Raw genomic sequence first — 19,240 nt, 5'->3', positions numbered from 1 at the left:
CCCTACAAGGAGGGGGCGAGCCCTACATGAGGGGGGATGAGAGAGAACACCCACACACTCACACAAGGCATGCATGGTACAAAGAAAGCAAAAGGGACACTTGTCAAGTTCCTCCTCATGGTGTGCCTGAAGCCTATTGGTTGGCCACCCAAGGGGTCCAATAATAATTTAGGAGATTTAATTAATTGATTTAACATTTATCTAGCCCTCTCTCTCAAAGGGGAAAGGGGGACACTTGTCTCAAGGCTACCCTTGTTGCTTGTAATGCCTCCTGCTTGTGATTGGCTAGGCCTGGAGGGGTCCAATGAGCTTCAAGCATGAGCTACAAGGGGGGGTCGACCCAAGCAAGCTAAGGGGTTGCTTAGGGGGTATACTCACCCACACACACTCACAAGCACTCTCATTGTGTGCTATGCAAAGTGCAAGAGCTCCCTCTCCTTCTCCAAGCAAGTAGAGGTTGAGAGCCTACACCAACACTCTTGGATATGGAGTGCAAATCCAACCAAGAGCCATGCTTCAATGCTTAAGCCACAGTTACCCGGAACGCGGAACGGGAACGGCGACGGGATCCCCGCGGAACGGGGGAACGGCTAGGGGTTCGGAACGGGAACGGCGCGGAACGGGAGGTATAAAAAACACCCAAATAGTGCATTTTTTAGCTCCTTGTGTTTAAATACAAGGAGTATTAGAGTGCTTTGACTCTAATACTCACAAAAAACTCGTTTTGAAGACCATTCAATCTTGCTATGACTAGATGATGTGAGAGAGAGAGAGAGAGAGAGAGAGAGAGAGAGAGACTCGAGAGAGTGAGAGGGAGAGGGAGAGATTTGAGAGAGGAGGAGGGAGAGGAAGAGAGCTTGAAGGCTTAAAGCCTTGAGCCTTGAGAGAGTGAGTCTTGAGAGAGAGAGATCTTGAGAGTGTGAGAGGGAGAGAGCTTGAGCCTTGAGGATTAGCTTGTGGAGAGAAAGGGGGAGGGGGGTGCATTTTATGAGTCCTTGAGGCCTTGCACACTTCAAAAAGAAGCCCAAACATTTACTTCAATTTTTTCAAATTTTGCCAAATTTGTTTGTAGCCGTTGGCTGTTCCAGGGGCATTCCGGAACGTTCTGGGGGCGTTCGGAACGTTCCGGAACGGCCGTTCCGGTTTGCACTGGCCACCCGGAACGTCAAACGTTTCGGGACGTTTCGGAACGTTCGGGAAGGAAACTGCCCCCCCGGAACGCCAGAACGGGGGCTAGGGGGCGTTCCCCGGTAACTATGGCTTAAGCTTGCCATCTCCTTCTTCTTCATTACTATGCTATTATGTATGCTAGCAACAAGACTTATGATAAGTGAGGAACTAATTCTTTCTCCTACGAAATGTTTCTTCTTTCTCTTCCCTACCCTCATTCCCTGCTAGCTCTCTCCACCTTCGAAGTTGTTTGAGGTCTTGGGACTGAGGCTTGGGATAGTTAAAGCTTTCTTCAAGTTTATGTTATGTTTGTGATGCATGAAGCTTTCCATCTTCATTGCATCACCTAGGTCACAAGGAACACAAAGACTATTGTAACAAGTCTCTCTTAATGGGGGAAATCATAATACAAATGCCTATTGGAGGGGGGACCGGCTCCACATAAATCAGGTCCTCAACTGTTGTCATGTTCTCTAAATTCTCTCTCTTGCAAAAGTATTGTTCATGCCAAGTTAACTAATTGTTATGATTATGTTGCTACCTTCAATTATGTTCAACCGCTATGCTCACAAAGTCATTTCTCAAAAGTACTCTCTTTAATTTCCGCTACTCTCAAATTAAATAGGCCAATTCCATTACAACCTGTAGCCTGCTACAATGTCACTTTCACTTTCACACGACAGTAGTTTACAGTTGGGCTTTGGTCAGTTGGTCTTTGGTCTGGTCGGTTCACACTTGGGCAGACACGTGGCAGGGTGGTCTAGTGGACATCGTGGCCAAGTCACCACCGCCACCCAGTGGGGATAGACTTAGATGATGTTCTTTATGAGCCGTTGGTGGCTCTTGATGATTGTACATATGAGTAGTCGTTTTGGGACCAGTGGTATTATCTTGTACTTAGTCGTCTAGAGTGGGTCTTTACACAGCGCACGTCTTCATCATCCCAGCACATCTGAGCCTCGACACCCCCATTGTACCTGTGAGTCCTGGGCTGGAGCTGAGTGTGTTGCCATGCCAGAGTCTGTATCAGTCTTTGAGATAGTCGAGTCATATGTTCTGGTCTGATGTTGTGTCTTTGTGAGCTCTGTTGGCGTCTATTGTTTCCTTTCTGTTCAGTCTGTGTGAGGGAGATTCAGTCTGTTGAGTGAGATTGTCACGTACATTGCACTGAGGACCACCCACTGTAGAGAGCACGACACATTATCCGCGCTACAGGTGCTCATCGATAGGTAAATCTTCAGACATAGACATAACCGGGTGCTTTAGAGTGAGCGGGGCATCCGACCTGGGAGATGTTAGAGGAAGGGGGGAATCATTGGCGAGTTCATGCAGAGGAGATTTTTTCCCCCTTCGGTGATGTGTGATAGGTTCCCCGAGGCCGAGGCCTTCCATAGGAGGATCATCTGAATCTTGAGAATTTGGGGCTGACCCACTACTGCTTGGACTGGTTCATTATCTGCTGTAGGACTACTGTCTAGTGTAGGATTTGTGACATCTGTGTCCTCCTGAGGAGTTGGAAGAGAGAGTGTTACCGGCACATGTGAGTTTTGAATAGAGACCATATAGCATGGCATCGAGGCGGTAGCTTCCAACCACTGCAGCAGGTCGTCGTCATACCCGTCAGGGGGGGTGTGCTACTCAGGGTTGGGTGGGGACTGTACTGACAGTGAGCTGTGATGAGCCACTGGATCCATACCTCCTTCGAGCCGAATTGGTTGCATGGTGGAGCCAGGAGTATGTATCCACATGGCGTCATTGCCCCAATCATGAAGTGCCTTAGTATGCCTCAACCATGGTCGACCAATCAGCAAAGGAAATCCTCCCTCCACCTGAGGAAGACTGACCACCACAAAATCCAAGCTAAATGTGAAGTCTTGTATCATCAGAGGCACCTTCTCTACTATGCCCACAGGGTAGATGTCCTCTGGTCTGCCGATGTAACAGTGAATGGAGCAGGGCGGGTAGGCTGCAGGTCTAAGGCCAACATAGTAAATTCTGGCATCATATTGATCCCAGATCCACCATCCACTATGACGCCTGAGAATTGATGTCCAAGAATAGACACAGTGAGACGAGGACTTTTATAGTCGGTGAGGGGAGTAGCTGGATATGAAATCATGTAGGACTCCAAGGGCTGCACAGGTAGGTGCCCGCCACTAGGCCCTGCACCAGGGTATAGAGACTGGATGATGGAAAGGGTGTCACTTCTAAAATTTGCATCAAGTCGAAGCATGTCGTACAATGACACTTGTTGAAAAGTGTTTTTTAAGATAGACTCTATTGTGGGCTTGTTTCCTTTGATTAGAGCTTGCTCTGGTATGTTAAGCTTTTGCAAGCCCTCTATTGCTTCTATGAAAGCACCATCAATATCTGATAGAAGCGAGGTAGGCTGGCTCTTGACACTAACTGTTGGGTTGTCAGCTACTACTGGAGGTTGACTCATTTGTGTGACAGGAGATGGAAAGATTGGACCACCAGGGAGGTTGAGGCCAAGAGCAGCTCTCTGTGCCCGTGTGAGCACCCCAGCTGGCTCTTCCACTTGCTTCAACCCTTCTTGAGAGGCAACTACAAGAGTGGAAGGCGGGGCCTGTGGAATGGAGCTTACTGTGATGAGGTTAAGCTTTGGAAATGTAAACTCTTGTTGGCTTGTGCTTGCAGATGTGGACGCTCGTTGTTTTGGGCAATCCTTACTATAGTGATCCTTAGCTTCAAGGCAATGTCGCAAGGAGGGGACCCTTCTGGTAAGGGACATTTGCTCTGATAGTGTCCATACTCCCCGCACCTGTAGCACAAAATTGGCCTATTTGAGGGGCGAGGTGGTCTCTACCCTTGCTGCATGGGACCGGAGGCTGACGTGTAGAAGCTTTGGGGAACTGAAGGAGTACTAGCATGATAAAAGCTGGGATTTGCAAAGTTATTGTGCATACCTTGCTGCATAGGAGGTGTTGTCAGCAGAGGTGGCAACGGGTTTTGATGGCCATAGGGTGAGACCATGTTCGATGCAGGTGCTAGTCCTTGTTGGAGAGAAGGACCTAGACTTTGTTGTATTTGCCGCAACCCCTTGATATAGTAGCAATCCTTGTCTTCGTGCCCAGATTTTTCGCAGAAGTGGCAATAAGCCCGAAGGGCCGAAGGGGACAGTCCTGTGGAGGATGCCCTGGAGAGCGACACGAGCTGCACCATACCATAGCCTTAGTCTCTTGTTGAGACCGAAGCTCTTCTAGCTCTCTCTTGATTTGATCCAAAGCCTCAAGATGTGGGGTTTTCTCCTAGCGAGGAGAGATATTTTTCTCCTCTTGAAGAGCGCGTTGTAGTTTTAGGGCTTCAAGTTCTCTACGTAAAGAAGTCAATGGATCAACAGGACTTTCCGGAAACACAGAGGAGGTCTCTATGTGAGGGGAGTTGTTGAACAGCTTCCTAGCCCCCTCTATCCTAGTAGCAGCTGTGATGAACTCCTCCAAAGTGGCGTCGGGCCGGAGACTCTCTCGGAGTTTTTGTTGAGAAGTTTTGGGAAGCGCCTTCTCCACCCACTTCTTCACCATGAATTCATCGGGTTGTTGAGGAAGCTTGGCAACCAGAGACTTGGTCTTAGTCATAAGCTGTGCAAAAGTCTCCTCTGGCTGGAGCACCATGTTGGCTAACTCATCCAACACCTTCTCCTGGTAGTCACCGGGCCTGAAAGCTGCACTGAACTGTTGCCTTAAGGCTGCCCAAGTTGCAAAATGGTTCTCTGCAAACTGGCTGTACCATTTGTCTGCTAAGCCATCCAAGGTGGATGGAAAGAGTACCAAGTAAGCATCTTCCTTGTTAAGACCACGACCCGTATAGAGAGATACAAACCTCCTTGCATGGTCGACAGCATCTTCTGAAGAGAGTCCTTTGAATGTAGGGAACTTGATGTTTACCTTAGCCAAAACACTAGGCAACGGCTCCATGGCCCCTTGCTAAGCCTGTAGCACAGTAGCCTGTAGCAGAATAGGGGAGAGCTTTACTGGAGAAGGTGATCTGGAAGATGTGGAAGCGGATGAAGAAATGGGTGATGTATGTGGAGGGATAGGTGATGAGGTTGATGGACTTCTACTCGATACCAAAGGTCGTCTTCTGTTGTAGTGCTTCAGAGGGCTCAGTAGTGCGCTTTGACACTCGACTGACCGCCTTGTATGTGTCATGCAGTGACCACCAATCCAACCAACCTTCGGGTAAGACAACCTTGCAATTGCTGGCTGAAGACTAGTCTAGACTCTATTAGACCAGGCAAGTGACTAGACCAGGCTGGACCAAGGACGAGGAGGACTAGACAAGGGTCGAGGAGGTCTAGACCAGGGACGAGGACAGGTTGGACCAGGGCGAGAGGGGACTAGACCAGTTGGACTAGGCGATAGGAGAACAATGCAAGGCAGGTCGGTGAAGCTAGATAAACCTAACTAGCTTCAAGATTTGCACCTCACAGAGTGAGATTTCAGTTGAGGTCCCACCGTGATCGCCAAAATGAGAGCACCTTTAGCGTGGATAATGTGTTGTGCTCTCTACAGTGGGTGGTCCTCAGTGCAATGTGCGTGACAATCTCACTCAACAGACTGAATCTCCCTCACACATACTGAATAGAAAGGAAACAATAGACGCCAACAGAGCTCACAAAGACACAACAGCAGACCAGAACATATGACTCGACTATCTCAAAGACTGATACAAACTCTGGCGTGGCAGCACACTCAGCTCCAGCCCAAGACTCACAGGTACAATGGGGGTGTCGAGGCACAGATGTGCTGGGATGGTGAAGACGTGCTCTGTGTAAAGACCCACTCTAGACAACTACGTACAAGATAATAGAACTGGCCCAAAACGACTACTCATATGTACAACCATAAAGAGCCACCAACGGCTCATTAATGTCCAGTCAGCTAAGTCTATCTCCAAATTGAGTGGTGGTGGTGACCTGGCCACGATGTCCACTAGACCATCGTAGGTACCCTGCCACGTGTCACTCCCAGCCCAAAGGGTCCGTCCAGTGTGAACCAAACCAACTGTAGCTAATTGTCCAACTGTCTGTCCTGTGAAGTGACACTGTAGCCTTGCTACAATAAAAAAATTGGATGCTAGGTTGGGGGGGAGGGGTCATTTTCTATGAAGTACCTTGTCGTTGTGCCATTGCAGCTCTTTTAGATTAGGTTTATTCGAGCAAAGGGGAGCTAACTAGATTTTGTGAGGGCTTAAACTGTTTAAGCAAGCAAGCATTTTGCGTGCTTAAAATGCTTGCTGAAGCAAGTAAAGGCTTTATTGTCTATGTCTTCATTGTATCTGTGTGGCTTTTTCTTGCATCCTTTTCATGAAACTTAAATGATCGTAATTCTTGTAGTCTAGACTGTACAAGCACATTAGTATTTTGAACTTGTCAACTTTGAAGCAAGAAGCTATTTGACACTTTTGTTACTTTTGATGTGTAGGTTTGAGATCTACATGAAAAAGTTAGAATTGTTGATGCAAAAACAGATGGATCGCACGACTGCTTACTTGCTAAATGTAAGATACTCCTCTCAATATATCAAAGGATGTGTAAGATATACCCTTTAGTTTTGTTAATGACTGATAAATATTGCCAATGTCTATCTGGGTAAGACTGCAAAATATGCTAAGATGTTCTTATTATGCAAGTTGAAATTGAAAAAGCCTTTGATGCTGCTCATTCCTAATCTACTGTGGAGATAGTGTTCAAGCTTGGATTTGGTCCTCGTATGAGAAATGTGGTTTATTGGTTGTACGATCACTGTGTCACCAGAGGCCGATCTTACTAATGCTTGATCTGTTGGATGTTCGATGCTTCAAGGCTTTCCCTTGAGTACTACTGCATGCGATTGCCTTTCATCTAGGACTACTATATATTGATCATTTTGACTGCGACAGGTCAATTCCATAGATTAGTTTTACCTTCTTGGAACTCATTTCTTGGACAATCATATGCTGATGACTATGTTTGTGCCTCGTAATGATCCCTCTAAATGACTATGAACGCTTTGGATTTGTATGCTCTTACGGCTAGTCTGCGTATCAAATTTTTAAATATGCCACCCAACTTCTTGCTGATTAGAAATAAGTCACTCGTCACTTATCTTGGCATCTTAGAACTGTTTTGGCTAGTTTTTTTATTTGTTTGGAAAGTTTACATTGGAGTATGGCTTTTCCAACTACATTAACTAATCATGCGCCTCGGAAAGTATATTTCTTGGCACCAAAAAGGTGAATATATTGGATGATCTAGTGGATGACAATGGGCAATGCATTCATTTCTCGACATCATTTTGGTTTGGGTGGTCATTCCCGCTCTTTTTGGTATTGAACCTGTGATTGGCTTTGACCTTGTCTGCCATTCCACCTTTGAATGCTCTAGAAAGATTGGCTCATTATCACCTTTGTGAAGTTTCCTTTTCTTGGCTTTCAGCTCAGCCCATTCATGCTAAGTTACGAGCACTTGAGGTAACCAATTGTTAGTGGCATATGCAAAAAATGATGCTTGGTGGGGCAAATGTCTTACACCTATATGACAAGTCATCTTCCTCTTAAGGGACGTTTATTCCTTGGCAGTTTGTTAAGAGTGCTTCCACTAGCCATTGTACGTGCGAACTGCAAAATTTCATATGCACAATGTCCATGTGGTGGCGTAAATGTATTACACGCATATGGAAAAGTCATCTTCCTCTTAAGGGACGTTTATTCCTAGGCAGCTTGTTGGAGTGCTTCCATTAGGCGTTGTACATGCTAAACACAAAATTTCAGATGCACGCTGTCCATGTTGGTGACATGTGGAGGAGACTCATGCACATTTGCTTTGGATCTATCCTTCCTCTCGGGCATTGCTTTTGGGTGTTTATGGAAAATAGCATGCACATGCACAACACTTTGGGATGGCTAGTTTTCTCACCCTCATGCAGAAGTTATATGTAGTGCAGTCAAGAGAGGTGGTGTGAATACAGGTTATTGGGTATCAGAGCACCATTCTTGCAACCATTTATCTATGACAACTTGACACCTTTCCTAAAGTTGATATATTACAAGGATGCACATTTTCTTTGGATCTATCCTTCCTCTCGGGCATTGCTTTTGAGTGTGTATAGCAAATAGCATGCACAACACTTTGGGATGGCTAGTTTTCTCACCCTCATGCGGAAGTTATATGTAGTGCAGGCAAGAGAGGTGGTGTGAATACGGGTTATTGGGTATTAGAGCACCATTCTTGCAACCATTTGTCTATGACAACTTGGCACCTTTCCTAAAGTTGATTCATTACAAGGGACGTGGTGCGACAGTGAAATTTCTTGCACTTTCAATAAAGTGCAAGAAAGGTTGAAAGCTTTGAAGTTCATACAGCAATTTGATGCAGCCTATGCATGCGGACGTTTCATTGAGTCTTCAAACTTGCGTAAGGCTGTCAGTGTTTGGGTGGAAATGCTCTACAGTGGAGAACTTGTACAGTGCTCGACCCTTGCTTTCTGATCAGGCTCTTATTGAGCTTGATTCTCTTCCCCATTTTGTCTTGCTTCTTCATCCCAACGGCGTTTCTTCTCTAATCCTATCATATCTTGCCTTTGGGATTCTTTGTGGTTCACCATGATCTCCATCAGCATCCTCATCATCATATGCTTGAGATTGGGAGATAAAAGAGGAGAGGTTGGAAAGGGAGGAGGAAAAGAAGGGCAGGAGGGAGGACTATTGGCATGGCTGGTGCCTTGTTCATGGGTTTCTTTATTCAAAGAGGTATCCATGCCACAACAACCATGCAAGGGTTTCTCAATGTTCAAGAGGCGGTGACAGCATTCATACCAGGGGCTCTTTGGCTCAAGCAATTTTGGAGATCTGCCCCACAGCTTAAAAAATGCAAACTTTAGGCGTTTGATTTTTTACAAGACAGGATGATGGCGCCAAGATAGCCAGATGTGGAGAGGGGTAGGATGATGGGAATAGAAGGGGTTGATGGAAAGAAGAAGAGCCATCGGACAATGGAGAGGCTGCACCCCATATTGCTGCAAGATAGTAGTGGGGGTTAAGAATACCTGCAAGGCCAGGTATGTCCCTAGGTTTCCACATTCAATATGCAGCCTCCTCCTTTCATACGCAATTCCAACCCCTTCTATGGTTCACCCACATAAGTGACCATCCAAATCTGACCCACTTTAAACGCAACAGATGAAAAAGACCAATTTGGAGCCACACATAACTTTTCAGATTGTTACAAGACTAGAGACATGTGTCCTATTTTTCTTAAGGTACCTGCTGATGCTGTCAGATGCCCACATAATTGGAAAACACCCTACTTGGCCTTGGCAATGTCTGCAGCATTCCCCTCTATAAAGATGCATACCAGAGTTGGTCAAAGAAGCCCACAGAAATCTCCTCACGTAACATATGGAATCTCAAGTCCCACTCTATGGAAAATTCTACTGGGCCCCCCCCCCGGCGCCTCTCCAGACTATCAGTGCTCTCTCATAAGTCTTTATACCGTGTCTAATACTTTCAAATCATGGCATCCATACATGGTCACTCTAAATTAGTGCTTGCTGTCATGGTCTGTTATCCAGACTTGCATTTCCGAAGTTCCAATAGTAGCGAACTGAGAGACCTTTGCTCAAAGGCTTAACTCACTTATATGTAATGGCCAACCAGCTAGCTTCCAATTTGGAGTTTTCCCTCTCTTTTGAAGTGTTTCAGAGTTTTCCATCAACAAAAATCAATTCTCTGGTGCTGGCACACTATAATACAGACGTTTGATGGTAAGCGGAGACTGCTGGATAGGAGCCATGCATACTGGTAGTCCCAGGCTTGTTTGGTGTATGGATGATCAAACACCATCTCTCTCTTCTTATAAGTTTGCAGGTGCAAGAGTCTTGGCTGAAGGCTAGTATGCGTGTACAACAACAGCACCTCAGAGCATTGCTAGTCAACAGGTAAATCTGTGTACATCTCTCAAATTCTCCCATTTTCTTATCCTGTAATACTCAAGTGCAACTTGAGTGCAGCAAAGAACTTTGTCTGCACCATGAGCCATGTAAAACATGACTCCTGATTGCGGTTGGGGCCAATGAAAAGTTCCCAAAGGTCCACATAATGTAAAATGTGTAGAGTCACTTCAACACCAATTGAAAGCAATGTTTTCTATGTTGTAAAAAGCCTTTTTGTAATAGATGCTGGAAGAATGACTTAAAATTACTCTATTCAGTACCTCAAGATTACCAAGATCGCAAATATAAGGAATTGATTCTTAACTTGTTCTGTAAAATTATCAATTTTCCGTGGCGTCATTGATCTGTTAATGTACAGAAGCATCTGTTTGCGCATCACAATCTCTTTGATCTACTCTCCTGTTGTGCTTGCAACAGTGATTAGCTGTTTTCCTCTTCTTGCAGAAGTCATACGAGGTTTTTAAGCAAACAAATGAAAGCACAGTTTGGGCAATGGCCGGCGAGTGGAAAATTTATCTTTGGATTAATCATATGAAAAATCCCCGCTTACGTGCTTTACATGAGCCGACATTGGGTGTTACTATCACAATTCCAAAAGCATTTACGTTTGCTAATGTTGCAATTCGGGCTTACCATCAGATGTTGAATCCTTTTCTGAAGTCTGCAAATATCTACTTATCAGTGGTAAGTTGCTTGTAAGCGAAGTAGTCATGGTGTTTTCTTTTGAAATGTGCTATAGTGCGCCCCCTTTATGCACTTTTGTGTTGGCACAAGAGTAAACTGTTACATGTGCTTTTAAGAACACTTTTTCTATGTGGTAATCTTCTTCCAGAGTCTTCCAAAGCAGTGGCAAGGTTTAGGGAGGTTACAAATAGTTTTACAGATAATTTGTTGCAACGTTTCACATCACTCCTTTTTGGCTAAGATCACAACACTCACATTTGTCTCTGCAAAGTTATCACAACCAAAAAGCCATGGTTATGATGATATATTATGTCCATCTACTGCATGCTACATTGAAGAAGTGTAATTCCATATTGGCGGCCACTTAACAAGACATAAATAGGAACTACCGAAACCATGAGAAAGTTTCCTCCGTTTCAAGGTTGTTGCCAGAATTGAACCCACCACCATGGCTCACTGAAGAAACATTTTTCCTTGAAAGGAATTTGCAATGCCAAGCATTCAAAGATGTTTTTTCCACCAAGATACCCTTCTTCTCATTCTCCATACTTTATTGGCAACATCACCAAGCCAAATTCAATCTTGCACCAAATAATGACAAAAAATTATTAGCAAGATGCCCATGTCAAACACAACCTGCCATAATTTTCTTTTGGGGTGATTCTATAAAGCTGATCTATACATTGTATCTTTTGCTTCAAATGTGTCATAATACATCTCTATTGCTAGGTACTCAAAATCTACTGCATGCATGTCAAAAAAATAGCACTGAAAAGTACCCTGGTATCAATGTTTCAGAGACTCATGCTTTGCCCAACTCTAGCCATGGGATTTTTTCTGCCGAGTAATGACACGAGACATGGCTAATTTTTTGCCAAGGAGAGAGTTTATTTCTTGATGAGAGTCTGAAGGTCTCCGTGTAGTGAAGCTCATGACTTCCTTCCACCATAAGTGCGAGTTTGAAGGATTCAAACCATCGCACCAAGAAGCAACAATGTACAATACCAATGTCCTCAAGGATTGCAGCAGCCAGATCAATCCATGGTTGAGAATCATTGTTGAATAGCTTAAATGAAGAATCATCAGGTGCCCTTCTATGATACCTCAGAGGAGCTATTACAAGAGATTCACACACATGATTCGGGCATTGTGAATGCTTCACAGGATGCAAGAGAGGTGACTGACTACGTAGATATCAACCAGGGATGGGGGCAACACATGGATTGGCCATTCTTAATGGCCTAGAGATATGATCCTTTGAGACATGAGGATGGAAGGAGCAAAACGGATTATGTTTTGTCCCCTCTTAAACTGATTGCACAGATTGGTGACTTTGAGATATTTCCTAGACCAATTGGAGCAGTTAGTGATCATTCATTTGGTCTCTGATACAAATCCTTGCATACCTCCGGAGGAGCTTCCAAAGTTGTTGAAACTCATCCTTGACACACCACAAGCTTATTACTTATTACTACCAATTAACCACTTTGCATAAAAGATAAATACTAATCTCCGGTTAGAGCTTAACAAAGAGGGACATATATGTGTAGAGATGGTAGCATGATACATGAGTGGAGATATGGATAACTTGAAATATTGAGAGAGACAAATTAGAGAGATAGAGAGAGAAGATTGAGAGTGACACACCGTTGACCCGGAATTGCTGGGCCCCTTCACAAGAATATGTTTATTTCTCCAGAAATTACAAGTGTATAGGCTGAAAATTCAGCATGGAATCAGTAAGAAAACAATCTTTTTGGTTTTCCTTGTTTGCATGTGTTGCCCTTGCAAGCACATGCAAGAGTTTGAGAAACTCACCCGTTTGTGTGTCACCCCAAAAGCCTACCAATGGGCCACACAACCGGTTGTCTTCTCTTGCACGTTGAATGCGCAAGAGTGACGTCCTTCGATGAAGAAAAATTCAGCATTGGCTTCCTCATGCTTTCTCCTTCATGTGATCACTACGGTAGCACCTCCTCCAATGTCTTCATTCCTCACATAATCTTGAATGAGAGAGAGAGAGAGGTAGTATGTAGAGCTTAAGGGAGAGAGAGGTAGCATGTAGAGAGTAATGGTGATGGTAATGTAGAGGCTTCTTTGGCTGAGATTAGAGAGTAATTTCAGCAATGAGGTGATCATCAAAATGAGGAAACGGTTATGTGGTAGCAAGTGTCTTGCCACTTGTCTAAAAAGATAAATTATCTTTGACAAGTGTCCTTAAGTGTCTCAAGTGTCTTGGCACAAGTGTCTTACCTTTTGTAAAAAGAGGAAAAAGGTAAATTGTCTTTTGTCTTTGACAAGTGTCCTTACACATGTAACAAGTGTCTTGACACTTATCTTTCTTTTGGAATACTCCTTTTAGATTCTTCTAGCCCTTGATTAGAAGCTTCTAGAATATTCTAGAATCTTCTAGAAAATTCTAGAATCGGCGAAAAACTGATAACAAAAACATCAATGTGGGAATCAAATGAAAGCTCTTTTCGAGTAGAGTACCTAATGCTCAAACTATCAAAGGTGCAACAGAAAAGGGTGAATCATGTGATGAACTTGTCTGCAACCGTGAGAAAAACACCTCCATGTACCGGGCAGCCAATAGATCTCGTATCTATCGCGATGGATCTCCTCGCCGTCAAGGTCCTAGTGCGTACCGTCCACCGAACGGGCACGAGCACACCACAGGTAGTGGCACATCGAAGAGGGTGTGCATACGTTGTGAAAGGGAAGCGCTAGCAAGGGGAGGATGGATTGCTAACAGAAAATGCCAGAGAGAGGGTGATCGATGTGGAGAGAGAAAAATGCTAGAGAGAGGAAGTCGCTGCACACAAAATGCGAGCCAAGCAAAAAATGCTAGTAGATTGTGCCCAAACGCTTCGATCTCTGCACTAAACAACATGCCAAAAGTTTAAAGAGGGGGGGGGGGGGGGGGGGGGGGTTGCCTATATAGGAAAACTATCAGTTCGCCCTATCTCAGCCAGAAACTCCACGACCCTAGATGAATGGCCTAATATGCTAATAAATATGTAAACTCACTAGAAGTGACCTGGCACACATATTTAGTAGCAGAATTGCAAAAGAATCAAGACTCTGATCCCAGGGAACCCTAGGAACGGGGGTCTCGCGTCATGCCAACCTACCTGGTGAGCAACATAGTGAAGTGTACCACCGTGAACAGGTACATCTACCTCAAGTACGGCTGGGCATAGCCACAAAACAAACCTCACTCTCTAATCTGCTCCTAGGAGTTACTGGAGCTACCATCGGATAGGAATTTGGACTTTAACACCTCCTCTCTGCTCGTGGACGGGAAACGAGTCCAAGGGAGCTGGCATGAGATGATAATTTCGCCTATGGAAGAGGTTTGGTGAAGATGTCAGCAGGGTTATCCGAAGTTGGGATGTACTCTAGGCGGATAGAGCCATCCTTGGTCTTCTCACGAACAAAATGGTACTGTATCTCTATATGTTTGGTCTGGGCATGGAATGTCACAAAATTATGACGTGGCATGCCCAGCTTATTTTGAATTCTAAACTCACTCGCTCACAGTCTTTGGGAAAATCAATTTGGCAAGGATGTCCCTTGCAACTCACCCCTTGCTGACCATCTAACAACCACAAATCAACGTCATGGAGTGCAACTCTATGAGGGTCTTCCTTGGGATGATCGAAATGATTCCAAATGTATTATGCAAGCCTTAGGAATGTTTGCATTGATAGCTGGGCTAAGGGCAAATTTTAAGAAATCCAAGCTTCTTGTTTGAATAAAAACAATGGCATTCTATACTTTGGCTAGGACAAATCCTAGATTCTAACACTATTTCGAGGCATTTGGGATACCCTATTGGCTGGAATATTACGATTAAACAGATGGCAAGATGGGTATTGGACAAGTTTAGGGTGAAATGTGATTACTGGAAGCTCTCCACCTGGGCCTTGCATGTTCGGCTCAGAATTGTACAATCAATTATGATGGCATCCAATTTTTTCTACCTTTGATCATCTGGACAAGTTAATATTCAAAGTTTCATGCCTCTTGCTAAAATGCTAGTTGCTTTGGGAACAAATCCTCCCACCAATGCATTTGGAAATTGGATTTTTCATATTGAGGTTTGGTCTATGGGTCATTTCCATGGTTTAGTCTGAGCTCGCCCGTTCACTGTTGGACTAGTACAAAATTGGAAGGAAGCTTTGGTTCGTTCTAGATGGAACGGCAGAGAAGAACCGGATGGCAATTCTCTCCGAGCTGAAAATATACATAGCAGCAAGGTATTTGACTTGCCCTTAGCTATGGTAGAGCCTTGTAAAGCTCACTTTCTTGGTGCTAGAGGTATATCCAGATTGAATGATATTTTGTATCCTGAGGGCAATGTGATGTCTTCCATCTTGCCTAAAGGACCTATGGACTGGGGCAACTTTATCGGCCCCTATGGCATAGAATTCATCAAATGCTACAGCCTTCCTCCGTTGCAAACAGAAACAAGGTGCATCTTGCATCAGGATAAAAACTGCTTTCTGTATGATATGACAGCCAAACACGTGTACTTATTGTTGCAACCTGAGCCTTGGCTTGAAGCACATGCAAATTCTGTTTGGCATTGTACAGATTCTCTCACCATATGGAAAAGCAGGCTCTCAAAAATACGGAACAGCAAGCTGCCATCAAAAGAAAGGGTCTTCCTATGAATTTATCTTCTTGGCATTCTTCTTTCGGGCTCATTGCTCTTAAAACAAAGAATAGCTTCAGTTTCTTGTCATTGTTGTCGAGGAGCAGTTGAGACCTCCCCACATATCCTTTGGTTTTGTCCCTTTGCGAAGCAATTGATTCATCAGGTGTCATCTTCTCTCGGACTTAAATCTCCATCTTCTGGCAGTTCTGGATGTTTGACTCACTTCCTATGCAATTGAAGTGTCATATGTTCTTCTTCGCCTGGGTTCAAATTTGGCTTCTCTGGACTTCATGTAAATTGCGAAATGCTGTGATTTTCGAGCCTTCTTCTTTTGATGTACACTTACTTTCGAAGATCATTGTATCAATCCTTGTCTGACAGCCTTCTCACTCAAGGATTGCATAGACCTTAGTTAGTTTTGTATGGAGCATGTTTTGGCTAATGGCTGAACCGCTTCTTGAGTTCTTCAACTTTGTAAATCGATCTTTAATACACTTTTCTTTTCGACCAAACAGAAGTGTGTGTGCGCGTGCGCTATATAGCATTATACATACTGCTTTTGCATTTATCCATTAAATCTGAATTGGGTTTCATGTGATGCAGTTTCCATTGCTGAGTCCCTTGTTTTTCTCCTCTGGGCCTTGAAGGGCACGTAAAATCTAATTGTGCAAGGCTGGTGTTAGGTTGGTTTCACTCATGAGCCCATATGTAGATATGTACAGTCAATAAAGTAGTTATGCAAAATTATATGGTGTAAAAAGGGTTATGGATGTAGTGTGTCACACTCATGGTGCATTACGTATGGTGCCTAAGTAGACTAAATTTCTTATTTCAAGTAGACGACATGCTTATGCTGTCTAGTAGTTCAATCACACACTTGATTGGTGATTGTGCTTTATTTGCAAATGGTAAAAAGCACTGATGCAGAGTAAATATGTTCTAATTTTATAGCATTAGTTTGATGTAGGGTGGAATCTTTGGGCTCGACATACTGTCCATTCCACCAGCATCCCGGTCAGCAAAGGGATGGACGCTTGAGCATGGTATGTTTTTCTTTTATCCACCTACCCTTGCTTCTACCTTCATTGTGCTTTGGTTTTGTGAACTAAGCTTTATAGTACCCACACTTGTCACTCGATACATATATGTTTGCAAAAAATTGACAATCTCCAAAGGTCTTGCAGTTACAATGATGACAAGCTCTGTAGTGCACCTTGGATACCCTTTTGCTGGGGATAGTTCAGGGGCACCATCTTCAATTGGTTTGGAATTAACATTACCCACAAATCTGATTGTGACAGAAACCATTCCCGAAATAGGGTGGTGGAATGATGTGAGTGCTACACAATGCTTTTCTCCAAAGTATGATCTTTCCAAGATGCATTGATGTTTTGGCTGAGGCATGTCAAGTTCTTTGTGCTGCAAAATACTCTAAAGAAAACTAGCATATTGAGACTCGTTCATAACTAACAACGTGATGTTTTTTCTCTTTTTTCCAAGTCCTAATGGAATCTTGTTCAAAACAATGCTTTTGCTCATGAAAAACTATAGTAATACGCAATGTGAGTTTTTGTTTTGGTTGAATCCAAGGTTCTCTCAGCAGTGAGAAAAGACACAGAACAATCATATTAGAGGGCCTTGTAAAGTAGATGAAAAGAATGGCATAAATAACCCTTCTAGTGTCATGTCAGTCATGGACTCATGGAGGAATGTAAACTCGCCCTGAATCAAGCATAACCATTTCAAGGCTAGTTGTTATTGAAAAATATCTTTTTCAGTTTTGGGACATTTCTAAGAATCACAAAAAGGACTTGAAAGCTTAATGTCGAGCCAAAATAATGCCAAGTAATTATCCTACTGTTCTAAAAACCAGCTTCAAGCCATAGACTGACTCATGAAAATTTTGTTCCATTTCTGAGCAGGCCATACCATCTCAAGACATGGAGGCTCCTATGTCTGATTTCCATGAGTTTTTTTTTTGTATGTTTTTTTTTAATGAAGTCATCAATTTGGACAAGAGGGTGATTCTTGCTGGAACATTGATGTGTGAGGAGACAAACCTTGAGTTTTGTGCACTAGCCTCAAGGCTTGGGGTAGCAAATTGTTAAAGTTTGCAGCAACCAACCTCAAAGCTCATGTTATTGATTTTTCCTTCAAAATTGCACAAATATGCACATGCGTACACACATAGGTTTAGGGTATTCTGAGGCCCATATCCCTTGACATAGTGATGAATTTGACCAAGGACCTGGACCGACACGTGGCACTTATCCTAGGCTACAAGCTGGTGTTGCTGGATGCCCATTGAAGTGTAACATCACGCATCAAACACATGTATAAACCATCTATGAAGGGGGTTTAGAAATGGAAAAACCTATCTAATGGAATTGTTTGAACATGCAGGTCCAGCAAACAGGCTCACAAAGTTGCCGGTACAAAATCCCTTAGAATTAATAGACAAACCTTACTGTGAAAAAATTGTGCATGTCCACGCGGCACATAGAGCCATGTGTATGTGAAATAAAGTGAAGTCTGAGTAAGGTGAATTGCCAAGGTTTTCATAATTGGACCCCCAACATGGTCCAGTGTGTACGGTCCATTGTTGTGCAAGGTCTTCATGCAGGTCCACTAGAGGAGCAGCCGCCATTGCAGAGCTGTGCCCGCACAAATACTGTAACATTTAATGGTCTAGTAACTTGTGTGTAGCGGAAAATAGCATGAACATAGTGAGCATTTCATTAGAATAGATTCCTAATGAGAATAACAAGAGTGCTTGGGTGGAGAGAGAGCAACAAAAAGTATAACACCTAGTTAGATAGCATGAACAATACTTCAAAAGAGAGAAATTAAGCAATTGACAACAGTTGAGGACCGGATTTGCATGGAGCCGTCCCCCCTCCAAAAGGCTTTGTATTATGGTTTCTCCCATCAAGAGAGACATTTTACAATACAATTCTTTGTGTTCCTTCAATACTAGCTAGTGCAATGAAGATGGAAACTTCAAGCACTAAGCAAAACACTTATCAAACACAACATCAATTCCCTCATGGTCTCAGACTTAAGACCTCACACACCTTCGAAGATGGTGAGAGCTAGCGGGGTATGAGAGTAGATTGAGAGGAAGGAGTAGTCTTACGAGAAAGATATACATCTCCTCACATAATCACTCATATTAGCATATCTTAGCTTAGTAATTAGCATGGTAGAGGATATGAGCATGCATTGAAGCTTGGCTCTTGGCTGGATTTGCATCACAAAGCCAAGAGTTGTTGGTGCAGGCCTCCCTTCTCACAAGCTTGGAGTAGGTGGTAAGCTTTCCATTAAAGCTTGAGAAGGAGAGAGAGAGTCTTCTTGCTTCACACATTGATTGTGTGAGTGTGTAAGTGAATAATGCCTTGAGAAAATCAGCCCCCTCTCTCTCTTGGTCGACCCCCCTTGCTAATCGCTCATGCTACAGCCCTATTGGACCTCCCCAGGCCTAGCCAATGGAAATTAAGCAGCATAAGTGATAGCCTTTTGACATGTGTCCCCCTTTCCCTTTTGTGAGATCTTTTGCTAATTAATTAATGCAACTAAACTCTCATTGGACCCCTTTGTCTCCTGGCCAATAGGAATCAGGCAAGCCATTGGGCTGCTGAATGCTCATTGGACCCCTTGGGAGACTGTCCAATAGTCTTCTAGAGAGCTTAATTCCTATTGGTTCTTTTATTAAGTGTTTTTTAATTAATTAAACTATACTTACTCTAACCTAATTCTCATTGGTCCACCTCCA

General features: G+C 43.7%; 1 protein-coding gene across 9 annotated transcripts in view; it reads left to right on the top strand.

The window, feature by feature from the left end:
* The window catches only part of LOC147463659 (uncharacterized), a 122,581-nt gene that overhangs the window by 29,878 nt on the left and 73,463 nt on the right, over positions 1 to 19,240 (top strand). For 5 of the 9 annotated variants that reach the window (XM_086490060.1, XM_086490046.1, XM_086490041.1 and 2 more), the window contains exons 6-9: positions 6,615 to 6,690; positions 10,566 to 10,805; positions 16,436 to 16,511; positions 16,644 to 16,801. In XM_086490060.1, coding sequence (XP_086346186.1) covers positions 6,615 to 6,690; positions 10,566 to 10,805; positions 16,436 to 16,511; positions 16,644 to 16,801 — 550 coding nt within the window. The remainder of the gene's footprint in view (positions 1 to 6,614; positions 6,691 to 10,565; positions 10,806 to 16,435; positions 16,512 to 16,643; positions 16,802 to 19,240) is intronic. The other 4 variants (XM_086490067.1, XM_086490033.1, XM_086490057.1 and 1 more) reach the window with 3 other exon arrangements.

Source organism: Adiantum capillus-veneris, chromosome 2 (genome assembly GCF_014529385.1).
Source record: "Adiantum capillus-veneris isolate H3 chromosome 2, ASM1452938v2, whole genome shotgun sequence".
Lineage (NCBI taxonomy): Eukaryota > Viridiplantae > Streptophyta > Polypodiopsida > Polypodiales > Pteridaceae > Adiantum > Adiantum capillus-veneris.
Note: the sequence above shows the minus strand (reverse complement) of the source record. Positions and strands in the feature narration are given on the sequence as shown.